At 33.5% G+C, this 13553-nt stretch overlaps 1 protein-coding gene across 4 annotated transcripts in view; it reads left to right on the top strand.

Moving 5' to 3' along the window:
* The window catches only part of LOC115697372 (uncharacterized), a 36560-nt gene extending 28649 nt beyond the window's left edge, over positions 1-7911 (top strand). For 3 of the 4 annotated variants that reach the window (XM_030624354.2, XM_061106882.1, XM_030624370.2), the window contains 10 exons: positions 1545-1773; positions 2224-2589; positions 3011-3112; positions 3493-3633; positions 3865-3953; positions 5164-5246; positions 5342-5457; positions 6026-6111; positions 6894-6993; positions 7146-7911. In XM_030624354.2, coding sequence (XP_030480214.1) covers positions 1545-1773; positions 2224-2589; positions 3011-3112; positions 3493-3633; positions 3865-3953; positions 5164-5246; positions 5342-5457; positions 6026-6111; positions 6894-6993; positions 7146-7211 — 1378 coding nt within the window. In that variant the 3' untranslated portion in view covers positions 7212-7911. The remainder of the gene's footprint in view (positions 1-1544; positions 1774-2223; positions 2590-3010; positions 3113-3492; positions 3634-3864; positions 3954-5163; positions 5247-5341; positions 5458-6025; positions 6112-6893; positions 6994-7145) is intronic. The other variant, XM_030624362.2, reaches the window with a different exon arrangement.
* The last annotated feature ends 5642 nt before the right edge of the window (positions 7912-13553 follow it).

Raw genomic sequence — 13553 nt, 5'->3', positions numbered from 1 at the left:
GGAAATGTGCATTTTTATCGAAAGGGGTTAGGTTGACTCTCATTCAGTCAGTCCTATCTTCTCTTCCCTTATATTTCCTATCATTATTTAAAGCACCTAAGTCAGTAACTAAAGCATTGGAGAAGATGATGAGAGATTTTTTCTGGGAAAGTAGTGAGTCTACAGGTGGGGATCATCTAGTGGCTTGGGACGAGGTTTGTAGGCCTCGACATGAGGGAGGCTTAGGCATTGGGAGGTTAGATTTAAGGAACAAAAGTTTGCTTATGAAGTGGTTGTGGAGATTTCCCTTAGAGCAGAATTCGTTGTGGCATAGGGTGGTGGTCAGTAGATATGGTAAGGCTGATAATTTCTGGGACTCTAAGAAAGGAAGTCGTCTGTCTCCTAAAGGTCCGTGGAGAAATATATCAGATTTGTATGACGAGTTTTTGGGTTTGGTACGTTTTAAAATTGGAAGAGGGGATAGAATTCGGTTTTGGGAAGACGTTTGGATTGACGATTATCCTTTGGCCACTGCATTCCTTGATTTAGCAGTGATTTCAAAGGGGAGGAACACTCCTATAAATGAAATGATAGTTGACGAGGGGTTACCAGGTAGATGGGTGGAGAGTTGGAATTTCAAATTCAGAAGGCACTTAATGGATAGAGAGTTACCAAGCTTTATTTCATTGATGCAAAAGGTGGAACATGTAAAAGTGTTAAGTATCTCGGAAGATAGCCGTATTTGGAAACCAGATCCATCTGGAGTTTTCACTTGTAAATCAGCCTTTTCCTGGCTGACATCAAATCCATCAACTAGGGGTTTGGATTGGACAAAAACCCTTTGGAAAAGTTGTGTTCCTTCAAAGGTTAAAGTGTTTGGTTGGCTTGTGGCTTTGGACAAAGTAAATGTCCATGACAAGGTGAAAAAAAGGAAGCCTTTTCTTTACATTTCCCCGGGGTGGTGCGTTTGCTGCAAAGGCAGCGGAGAAGATGTTGGTCACCTGTTCTTGGATTGCAAATATATTCGACGATTATGGAGATATGTGTTGGCAGAGTTTGAATTGTCCTGTGTTATGCCAAGGTCTGTTTCACAATTGATAGCGTCCAAGCTAACCGGAGGCAAACGTAGATTAAAGCTTTGGAAAATAGTGATTTTAGCAACAATCTGGGCCGTATGGTTAGAAAGAAATGCCAGAATCTTTGAAGGGACTACTAAATCAGAAGCGGATGTGTGGGAGCAAGTTAAATTTTGGACAGCTACTTGGGTTTTTAGAACCAAACATTTTGAGGATTTATCATTTTTAGATTTATGTAGAGAATGGAAGACAATTGTTTAGGGGCTGTAGGTGGTTTTGTTTAGCTTTTCCCTTTTCTGAGGCAAAGCAGGGGAGTACTATTGCCTTAGAATTTCTGTTCTGTTATTAATTGTAACCATGGTTTTCCTCCACCACAAGTGAGGCTTTTAATATATTTCGGGGAGGATCCTGTCTAAGACAAGAGGATCTCTTCTCTTTTTCAGAAAAAAAAGTACCACAGAATCTAATGTGTGACCAATACTTCTTCAGGTATGAACATTTGGCTAAGAGTGCTCCAACAATCTTAGATGATTCTCTTTCAGCTGATTCGTATCTCAATGTGCTGTACATGCCATCCACTTTTCCACGTTCTGAAAAATCAAGACCATTTCCAGAATATGCGAATGATAATTCTACATATGGTTCAGAATTTGAAGATGGACCTCGCAGCAACTTGGACTACAATCGCTATAACGAGTGTGTGAACTATTTGCAAGAAGTAAGATTTCATTCATATCTTAAATTCATTCCTTATCGCTTTGACTGTTTTAGTTTGCTTGTTTCATTCTTGTTGACAGACTTTTACAATGTTGATAGGTAATCAAACTGTGCTCTATGGTTTTAGTTTTTATTATTTGCCAATTGTTTTGAATTGATAACCTAGAACTGTGCAAACCAATTTAAAAGATAAGCCTGTCTCTTTTTCTTGGTTAGTGTGTTCTTTAAGAAGATAATTCCTATTACATTTGTTCTAAACATTTATAACTGTAAGCAATTTTTGTTACTAAATTGATATTTTTTTAATAAAATAAAGAACAGGAGAACCAGAAATCCTCCTTCAAAAACAAGAAAACCCAAATAGTAAATTATCTCTATCATTTAGCCCCTTTTCTCAAGGATATTGGATATCTCTATATGCAAACTTCTATTTTTTTTTTTTTTTTTGCAGTATGCACGACAGAAATTGCTTGAATTTATGTTTAAGCATGGTCAATTCAATGATGCCTGCATGTTGTTTTTCCCCCCAAATGCTGTCCCTCTTCCTCCTCAACCATCAATGGTGGGAATGGCAACATCTTCTTCATCCCCTCAAAGACAAGATAATTTGGCGACTGATTATGGGACCATTGATGAGCTGTGTGATCTGTGCGTTAGTTATGGCGCAATGCCTGTTTTGGAGGAAGTGATATCAGCAAGAATGTCAGCTACAGAGCCACAAGACGAAGCAGTGAGCCAGTATACAGCTGCAGCACTTGCCCGAATTTGTCTATACTGTGAAACGCATAAGCATTTCAATTTTCTGTACCAATTTCAGGTAAGTGTTTTTGGGATAAGAAACAGTTTGTAGTTACCCAGCTGAGATTTGAACCCCAAACCTCTTACACACAACACACACCCTATCATTTGAGTTAGACCCTAGTATTTTCAGGTAATTTTTGACTTGCAGGTTTTAGATCAAATTTGGCTTTTCACACCTTTCATGTTAATTAGCAATCCTTATGTTTTCCTTCTCCACGCACAACCCTCCCTTCAATAAAAAAAAAAAAACAAGAGAGAAAAAGTTAAGGTGGATTTTTTTAATTGTCACAGATGCTGCGAATAAAGTATTTGACTATTTCCTCATTGTTTTTCTAAACCACTATTAATCTTACTGGTACTTGAATCTTCATGTCAGTGCACTGTTTGTTTTCATTTTCTTTAATGTGGGACTACTTAGAAGTTGTATAATTTTTCAGGTTATCAAGAAAGACCATGTTGCTGCTGGACTTTGTTGCGTTCAATTGTTCTTAAATTCTAATTTGCTAGAGGAGGCTATTAAACATTTGGAACATGCTAAGGTATAACCTGTTGTTACTCTTGGATATGTTTTTCCTTACGTAGTTACAAGATGCCCTTTGTTTGGTAAGGTAGAATGGTGTAAAGATTCCAGGTTTGGTAAGGGGATAGGAATGTTGTATATTTTTAGGTTGGGAAAGCTGATTTGTGGACTGATAAAATTTAGAATCTGGAATAGAACTATGAGGTTGCCTTGATGCTTCTTGGTGTAGATCGTTGCTAAATCATCATGCTTATTGCAATCTTATGAATAGTATTTCTCTTATGAATAGTATTTCTCTTATGAATAGTATTAGGGAAGAACACGAAACTCAAGAGAAGATTTTTTAAAAGCAACAAATAATATTATATATTCATCTGTAAAACAATCTTTTTGTTGTAGATGCATTTCGATGAAGGGTTGTCAGCTCGATATAAAGGTGATTCTACTAAGCTTGTCACAAAGGGTGTCAGGGGAAAAAGTGCATCTGAGAAGCTTACTGAAGAAGGACTCGTGAAGTTTTCTGCTCGGGTTTCAATTCAGGTAAATTGGCATGAATCAAATTTTCTGCCTGTTTATTACGTAGCTTGCTCATTTTCTCATACATGCTTTCACAAGTTGGGTGTGTTCTGTACTTGGCCCTGATCTATCTTTATAATGAGATCAAAATGTCCAAGTTTCACACATATTCCATTGGCTTCCTTTTTTTCCATGAATTATAACATCTTCATTCATTCATTGGTTTTTATACATTTTCATGTGGATAACCTGTAGGTCGAAGTAGTGAAGTCCTACAATGATGTTGATGGGCCACAATGGCTATACTCACTCTTTGGTAACCCAAATGACCCCGAGACATTCAGGTGTGCCATTCTTATTCAATAAACCATTTCGTCATACTTGGGAGTATGGGAGCCGTAGAGAAAATGATCTCAGTTTATATTTACATATCAATATTTTTATTTTATATAAACCATATAAGGACATTAATGTGAGTGACTTCAGACCCATTATTCTAGTAACAGGCTTATGTAAGACAATTCCGAAGATTCTGGGTAATTAGATTGAGAGAAGTGTTCGATGACACAATCTTGTTTAGTCAGGGAGTATTTTGTGAAGGAAAACAAATTGAAAAGAAACAACTGTATCTTCTATGTAATAGAGTTGGATGTGCTACTTATTGGGAGAAATAAGTGATTTTTTTTTTTTAAATAAAACAATTCTTGTGTTAATGAGAAAATAAAGCAAGGCTACTGTAGATTAGAAACTGCTGCTAAAGTAGATTTACCGCTTCCTTTAAATAAATACTCTTGGCTGGAAACTCTTTTCTGCCCTCTTAGTTTCATTTTGTTTCTTCTTTTTGCTTTAGTTTGTATTTTTGGCTTTTATCGAGGATGGTCAGATAGAAGTTTGTTTCTTATAAAATATAGGAAAATTCTAAAGTGCACCCCTTAAAAAGGGGTACAACAGTGCAGCCCCATCCCATCCCCGTTGTGTTTTTAGAATGTAAATTGTTATAATTTAGCCGATATACATTATTTCTGACATACTATAAATTTTTGGGATTTAGATACGAAGTCTATTGCTTGTGTGCTATTTTTGTTTTATACGCATGAAATAGACTATTTGAACATGTTTTTAACATTGTAAATTATAATGAATTTTTCAAAAATTTACAAGATGTTCTAACTAACTACATTGTACACCATCATATGGAAAAATTAAGATTATAACTATTCAAATATCGGGAACATGAAAGGATACACCTTTTATTAAGGGGTGCACTGTAGAAGTGTGATATGAGGATATACGGCTTTCATCTGAACCAATTAATTAAACAGGAACTATGTTTTTTAAGAAATTTAAGGTTTAACGTGCCTACATAATGTATATACAAGAAAATTCTCCCCATATTTCTTCTTTTTGAGAGGGGCTAGTGGAGCTGGTGCACATATTTCTTTTGTTGCTGTTATTTCTTAGTTTGTGGTACTGTTGCTTTAGTATCTTCTTTCCTGGTCACCTAGGTTTTCTGAGATATTATGTAACGAGATTTATGTGTTCTTTCCTTTGCAGGAGGAGATGCAAAATTGCAGAGACTCTTGTGGAAAAGAATTTTGACTTGGCTTTCCAAGTGATTTATGAATTTAACCTTCCTGGTAGCAAACAAAGTTTATGTTATGTTGATTCAGGTTTTTTTTATCTCGTACTGCTCCTACTGTTTCTAAACCTAGTCTCCTCTCTTTCATTGTAGCTGTGGATATATATGCTGGTGTAGCTGCATCACTTGCTGAGAGAAAAAAAGGAAGCCAGTTGACAGAATTCTTTAGAAACATCAAAGGGACTATTGATGATGATGATTGGGATCAGGTAATATGGAAACTTTAAGTATTGTGGACACCATTAGCTAAGGTACAATAACATTTTCGAGTTGATCTAGTAAATGAAATGATTGCAAAAGAATATTTATCCCTTTTTCAAAAAAAAAAAAAAAAGAAGAATATTTATCAACAGGCCTAAATGTGTAGACATAGAAATTGTAGTCAATCCTTTAAAAGAAAATAATATATCAGTGGCTAGCATGTTGCTTGGAACCCTGAGTTGTTATGAGGTATTATTAAGCTTAGATGCTCAAATTTCTCTTCTTTTTGATCTAGGCTGAATGCTAACTGCTATTGCCTCTTGTTTATGAGCAATTCTTGTAACCATGGTTTTCCTCTGCCACAAGTGAGGACTTTCAATGTATAACGGGCAGGGACATGTCTAAGACAAGGGGTTCCTTGCTCTTTTTCAAAAAAAATTTCCCTTCAAATAATTCAACTTTTTAATTTTTTTCATGGCTATCTGAAGAAAATATATCATGACAAATATTTGTATATGGTAGGCAAGTAATTGTTTTAATGAGCTGTTTTGCTGATGTTACCCTTGGGCTGTGTAGGTACTGGGTGCTGCTATTAATGTATATGCTAACAAACACAAAGAACGCCCTGATCGTCTCATTGACATGTTGACCAGTAGCCACCGGTAGGGATCTATATGCTGTTAACTACTGTACATATTCTTGTAGAAATTTTACCCAACAGATTCATGGACACAGTTTATGCATAGACACTTCCTTTATACATAAGATTGGAAGTGTATAACACGGGTCATGGCTGATTGGCTAGAGAGACCATTTGATAAACATGAACTTTTTTTTTTTTTTGAGATAATAAACATGAACTTATGAGAGCAGTATTTGTCAATTTTTAGATCACCAATTTCGGTTATTGATATGATAGAAAATAGATGAGAATTTTCTATGGGAAGGGGGAGATTTAGTAGGAGGGGAACATCTGGTTTCATGGGAGCTAGTTTTTAAGCCAAAGATGAAAGGAGGCCTGGGGATTGGTACACTGGTAGAAATAGCACTTTTCTTATAAAATGGCTATGGTGTCCTTTGGCACAAGGTTATAAAGAGTAAGAACAGAATTTACGATAATGTATGGGATACAAGATTACAAGATTATAAAGAGTGAGTACAGAATTCACGATAATGTTTGGGGTACAAGAGTACAAGGTTATAGAGTAAGTACAGAGTTCACGATGATGTGCGGTATACAAGAGAGTAAGTACAGAATTCACGATGATGTGCGGGATACAAGAGTGGGAGATAGGTTGTCTTCTAGATGTCATGAAGTGAAGTTCTTTTATGCTCCCTCTAGTGTATCATTTTTTTTATTATTCTCGCTCAAGTATATCGTTCTTATTATTAGATTACAAGGTAAAATAATGAAGCTACATTCGGTGTTGTTTTCAATGTGCAGGAAAGTTCTTGCTTGTGTGGTTTGTGGGCGTCTGAAAAGTGCATTCCAGATTGCTTCTCGCAGTGGAAGTGTAGCTGATGTTCAGTATGTAGCTCATCAGGTATTCCTTAATTTCTATCGCTATCAGTTACTTGGATGTGGTTAGGTCTGGTGATTCTGGGCTTACTTGATGGAGGATTCTCGATGTCCTATGTGAAATGTGACATAATTTGTGTTTGATTTTGGGGCTGTGCTTTTCGATTCAATTTGCAGGCGTTACATGCAAATGCACTCCCTGTACTAGATATGTGTAAACAGTGGTTGGCCCAATACATGTGATATGTTTGTTAACTCAACTACAGATACTGCAAACTGCAAGCAAGGTAATGAGACCACTCTCCTACTCAGAATCAGAAGTTTCAAACTCCATGATTTTAAATGAGAACATTTGGCTGGATACACATAGTTATAATTACTGGTTACACCAAACTTTAGGGGTGCCATTACAGCTTCTGACATCTGGAATTGCTGACACTGTTCTCAAGCATTGTTCGCTCTGCCAATTGTAAGTTTAAACAATTTGAAGATGCTTGATGATTCCTGACCCATGTGGGAGCTATTCAAGTTAAGACTAGGGTCAACTCTAGGCTAAAACAGTTCATACACAAGTTTAGATTCACAATTTTATATAAAAATTATTTAATAAAATTAAGGACCCTCAAATACAATTATACTGTCCCTGCTTAAGATCGGTCGATCATCTGTAGTTGGGACTTGGAAGAGCAGATCAAGTGCTTGCGGCTGTAGATAGATGTTCATGGAAAAATAAAGGGTTGAGATGTATATGTATTTGCGTGATTGTTTTCCTTTTTCTTTTTTTGAGGGGTCCCCTGTATATATATATGTATTTCCTTTCTGCCTAAACTTGCTTTGTAAACTATATGTTAATAGAGAATTTGCTAAAAGATTAGGGAATTATATTATGTATTTGCCTAATAAAGAAAAAAAGGAAAAGAAAAGGTTGGGTTGGGAGGCTCAAGTGGTCATTGTTTTAAGTTTGTAATGCATGTTAATATTTTAGCAATTTTGTATAACCATTAAAGAATGACTTTTAACTTAATACATAATTTTCCTCTTTTTTAAACCCTGAATTTTTGTAAACAACCACACATTAGAAAGAATACTAACAGTGAGCAAAACAGAGTAATAATAATAAAAAAAAAAAAAAATAAAGATCGGTTGATTTTGTATTAAAAAAATTAATTTACAAACTTCATTATTGACGAGATTCTTGATGGTAGCACATCTGGGCAATCTCTGCCATTTTTCTTTGGAAATCTTACATCAACCACCGGAAGTTGTGGATTTAATTGTCAAAAATGACGATGGTAATTTTCAGTACCGCCTAACTCTAACTAATACCCATATTATGAATCTGTTTGGCACAGTTTTTACAAAAGCTAAAAACTGTTTAAACTGTTTTTTGAAAAAGTTGTAATATAAAACAAAATACTGCCAGACACTTTTTTTTGCTTCATTATATTATCTTTCTTTTTTTTTTTTTTTGTAAATTTTAAAAATTATTTTTGGCCATGTTATTATTCTTTTAACTTTAAAAAAATATTATTATGATCTACTCTTCAATGTGAATATTTTAAGATGTCGGAAACATATATTTTTTTGCTATTTTTTTTTTAAAAAAATTATTTAATTACTAATATAACGATTAGTTATTGTTTTATAATTATTTTAAATCTTATTTAACATTTATTTTATAATTTTGCTAATTGAATTGTATCATATTATAAGATAACAAATTAGCTTTCAAAATAACAAAAAAGTATATAAAATAATTGGTATATAAAAATGGTAGCTTGCTATATTAAATAACAACTCATTAGTTTCGAAAATAATATTTAAGGTTAATTAAATGTATTTTAAATTATAAGTTATCATAATATAATTTGAAAATAACGAATAATTACTATTATGTTACAAATAAGTTTTAGAGGTAACTAAAATATATCTCAAATTATATGATAAAAATGAAAAACGTTAGATTAACTAACGTGACACGTCAGTAATAGTAGTAATGTTATTATTGTAAATTAGATGCAAAAAATGTATATTATTGTAAATTTTTCTTTTTTTTTTATTCATTCGTCTTTCTCTTTCTCTGCATATCGAGATCTTCGACTCCAGTTGCTTCCCTAGCCAAAGCTGCCCTGGTCATACGGCTACCATGAGGTGAATACTCTAATTCATGTGCAATGTTAGAAGATCTCTGACAAACGTGGGAACATATGGAATTGGGAGCTCAGCTAACCATGTTTTAATCATTTTTTGTTCGGGCCATCCTTTCTCTCTCAAACTTTTTTGCCTTTTCTTCTTCGTGTATTGACGCTCACATTTATAAGGGCCTTTTTTTTATCATTATTATAAGACTATAAAATAAGAATTGAATTAAAGATAGAGAAATACTAAGGGGTATCTTAAGGTGCAAAACGCCACAAGAGATAACATACAACTATTTGTATAATTTAATATCGAGTCCCACACATTTAATTAGAAAATTTGGGTATTCATACTTAAATTGTGGCCAAATTAAACAAAGACAAATCTTTTTTTTATCCCCTTTAAAAAAATATGCACATTTCCCCTAAATCTAAAATTACCCCTCCCATCAAAGTCCTCCCTCTAACTCACTTTCTCTCTCTCTCTCTCTTTGTTTCTCTTCCCTTCTCTCCTCGCTTTCTCTTCTCTTCATCACGCCCAGTCACCCAAACCCACATTCCCACCATTTTCTCCAGTCGAGTCACCACCCGCAATGACCCAACCTACGACGATGAAGACGTACCTTTTACGTTTATTTAGTTGTGTGTTTTGTTAATTTGTTGGTGAAAAAAATCAGATATGCATTTCTTGTGCTTTTCTCATTTTTTCTGTGTAAAATTGGATAATTCTATTCATGTTCGATAGTTGCTCGGTAAAAGTATTTTTAGAGGTTAGAGATGAAGTTTCGATGGTGTTCGATAGAGAAAAGTTGTACGATATGATCGATAATTTCACAATATATGTTCGATAATATAGATTGTTATAAGTTTCGATCCTATATGATACTTGCTCGATGTTTGTCCGATTGTTCATGATATTTTAGAATAAAATTATTTTATTATATTGTTCAATACTCGTCGATAACTGTTCGATATATACCTTTGAAGAAGTTTTTTCTGTATTAATTTTATTTTGTTTTCAATTGATAGGCAATACTACAAGAAACTCCTTTACTGTCCCTGTTATCCCAAAAATCATCCAAATGACATGGCATAGAAAGAGGTGACACATGGCTTGGTAAATGAGTAATTGGACGGTTGTTAGCTCATTTAAAGTCATTCACACTGGACAACGTAATAGGAAGTATAATGTACTATGTTAGAATTGTTGAATCAATTAGAACATCCTAACATGGTGACCGAATAGTGTCTAGCTAGATGACCAAAAACAACCTGCAATAAACTAACCCATGAACATACTTGATTTTCCACAAGAAAGTCACAAGGGGATTGACTGATTACCCAGACTGCAGATGGAGCTGACTTATTCTAGATCCACGAAATCAGTCCCTAAATCTCTGAAGATCAGGTCATTAAGATTGCCTAAAGACATTAATTGAGTATTTTATAATTAATATAATTTATTAACTTGTAAAGCCTATAAATAGTGGCTTATTTCTTTGAAATGGGATCCAAATTTTGATTCAAGAAAGCTCTTATGCTGTAGAAAAAACCATAATTACCGAAACACTTAGCTTTTTTAATGATATTTCAGTTACTAATATAATTGCCGAAATAAGAACTCTTTCATTTATATTGTTTTAGCCAAGCTCTAAGGAAACTATCGTTTCACTTCTAAATAGTTATAAAAGCTTTAGATTCGATATCTATGATTAATACTCCCACTCAATTGCACTACTAAATTCTCAAGATGTAAGTATGGGCTAGTCCGACGGGTAAGCTGGTAACGAAAAAATCAACCCGTATATATTATAATTAAGCTACAACTTCACCATCTCAGGATTGACTTAAGATCAACTAAGTGACATTGACTTAGAAAAAATAGTGGTAAGTGATAATATCTTTTCCACTGTCAATATCAGTTTATTTCAATGTATAGCCGATGCATTTAATACAAGTTTACTTTGTTAATGCCCTAGAAAAGATATTCCACTTATACAAGTGTAAGCAAACTACATCGCTGATTATCACATCAGTATAAATCTAGTGCACTGATAAATCTTGGGATTAAATAGTTAAGCATATAATCATGATTATTTTTTACTGTGTTGATAATACTATAATCATGAGTAACTATATGTTTGAGATTTATTAGAATTTGTATATATTAAACATATAATCATGAAAATAACATGTAAACCAAACAACTTGAAATGATTTTTGATATTTTATTAATTAGTAAATAAAATTATATTGAAATGAGTTTTATTAGGGCATAAAATCCTAACAAACTCCCACTTGCACTAATATAAAACTAAAAGTTCATTTCAATTATTTTCATCTTCTTGCTGTCCATATCAAGTGTCATATGTAGTATTATCTTTATAATAGAATTTGATAGGTTATATTTAGTATCAACCTTCTCCACCATCACATCCTTCTTAGTCACAAAATCATTGATATTGTGAAATTTCTATCTATATGTTTACTTCTCTTAGAGTTCTAGATTCTTCACTATTTGACAACTACATCTATGTTATTGTAAAGTAATGTTAGTAGTTAACCCACAACTAGAATAACACCAAAAACTGTATAAAACTTTCCTTAAGCTGAATAATTGTCTAGTAGATTTTGGACCCACTTTAATATCCAATCTCACTGGAAGAGTTAGAGACCCTAGAAAGGATTTTACACTTCTCCAAAAAGTACTGTCCCACCCCAGAGTAATCACCATCTTACAAGTAGACGTTCTAGCGTTGATGCAAGTCTAGAAATTTGAGTTAGTGTAGCCTAAAAGGTCCAAAGCACCACCTTTATATATTAACATATAGTTCCTCTTTTAATCTTAAGACTTATACGATTGTCTTCCAATGTTCTTATCCTGAATTAAATTTGATACCTACTCATAACTCCCACTCAATAGTAGATTTTTGGTGTAGTGTATACCGGAGCATACATGAGACCTCTCACTGTTGATGCTTAAGAATTATTTCCTTTGCCTTTATATTTTGTAGAATAGTTGAAACTATTCCCAAGATTAAAAAAAACCCTATATCTGGAAGTCTAATGACCTCTTTTAGAGTGAGCCATTGAATAACACTTCTAAAGTAAGTTTCTTGCGAAGGAGTAAGTAAATTACCAGGTATACCAAAAGTCATAGGTTTTGATGATCTCATCAAACCCATAATACTAGGAACGGGAAGTTTGCTTAAGTTCATTGAATAAACTGAGCATAGTTTCCCTTCTTGTCCTTGTATTTGAAAAACTTTTGATTGATCCATGTGATTGGTTAAATAATAGTTATCTTGGCTTCAAGTCTTAGTTTCATATAAGGAATATTAATTACTTATTTAAACTAACAATGATCTGCCATCATTAGTGTTATCTAAGTCATAACAGGGTGGATTCTTAGAAACTCTCTCACTACGACGAGGTACTATGACTTTTTGTCTAGAAATATCAGTGGTGTTGTCTTCTTTAGTTGTGACGACTTACGTTAATACAATAGAGGTAGTGGGACCATCTTATATAGTATAAGATGATAAAACACTTTGGGTTTGAATCAAATAATATATTCTCTTCTTTGTAACTTTGTTTTTCAGATTTAGTCATGTTCTTAAAAAGTAGTATTTGTTGAAACAAAAACTTTGTTATCTTAATGACCATAGGATGGTCATCCCATAATCATTTTAAAATAGCTATCAATAATTCAAACCTCAATTAACAGTTTTAGCTTTTCTTAAGTTCATAATTAGGGCATCCCTAGATCTATTAATGGTATACACTAAGTATATGACCATTACATTATTCTGAGGTTGTCTTAGGATCAGACTTAGATTGTAATGACCGCATAATTAGATTATAGATTAGTAAGGAAATTAACATTAATTATTAATATTTAATAATTATATATGAGTTTATATTTATTATGGGTCCCATCTTCAGAATTAGGCATTAGAGTTGTAGTTTTTTAATTTTGGAGGTTTTATTAAACTCTAAATGTATTATTTATGTTATATGTAAAATTTATAGTTTTAATGATTTTTGCTCGATGACGATAGAAAATGCGACGAATGGCCAATTTAGTCACATGGGTTAGTTTAGAATTTTTTTATTTAGTGGGGTATTCATAAATTGATATTTAAAATATCGGAATTTGGCAGGGTTATGGTATTGGACCATTTTACTCCTAAGCCATCTTATCATTTAAGCTCTTAAGGGAGGCCATTTTAGGTATTTTGGTTTTGTGGATAGGTGGTTTGTTCTCTAGTTGGCAGCTGGCCACTAAGGGAAATAAGAAAATTTAGAATTATCTTTATTTTAGAAAATTATGAGATAATCAAAGGAAAAGACAAAATTAGAAACCTAAGTCTTGCTCTCCCTCTCTCTTGCTTCGGCTCAACCAAATCAGGGGAAAAACCCAGCTTGTGATCAGTAATTCAGAGGT

The sequence above is a fragment of the Cannabis sativa genome, chromosome X, assembly GCF_029168945.1.
Source record: "Cannabis sativa cultivar Pink pepper isolate KNU-18-1 chromosome X, ASM2916894v1, whole genome shotgun sequence".
NCBI lineage: Eukaryota > Viridiplantae > Streptophyta > Magnoliopsida > Rosales > Cannabaceae > Cannabis > Cannabis sativa.
The sequence above is the reverse complement of the archived record's forward strand: the minus strand, read 5'-3'. Positions and strand labels throughout refer to the sequence as shown.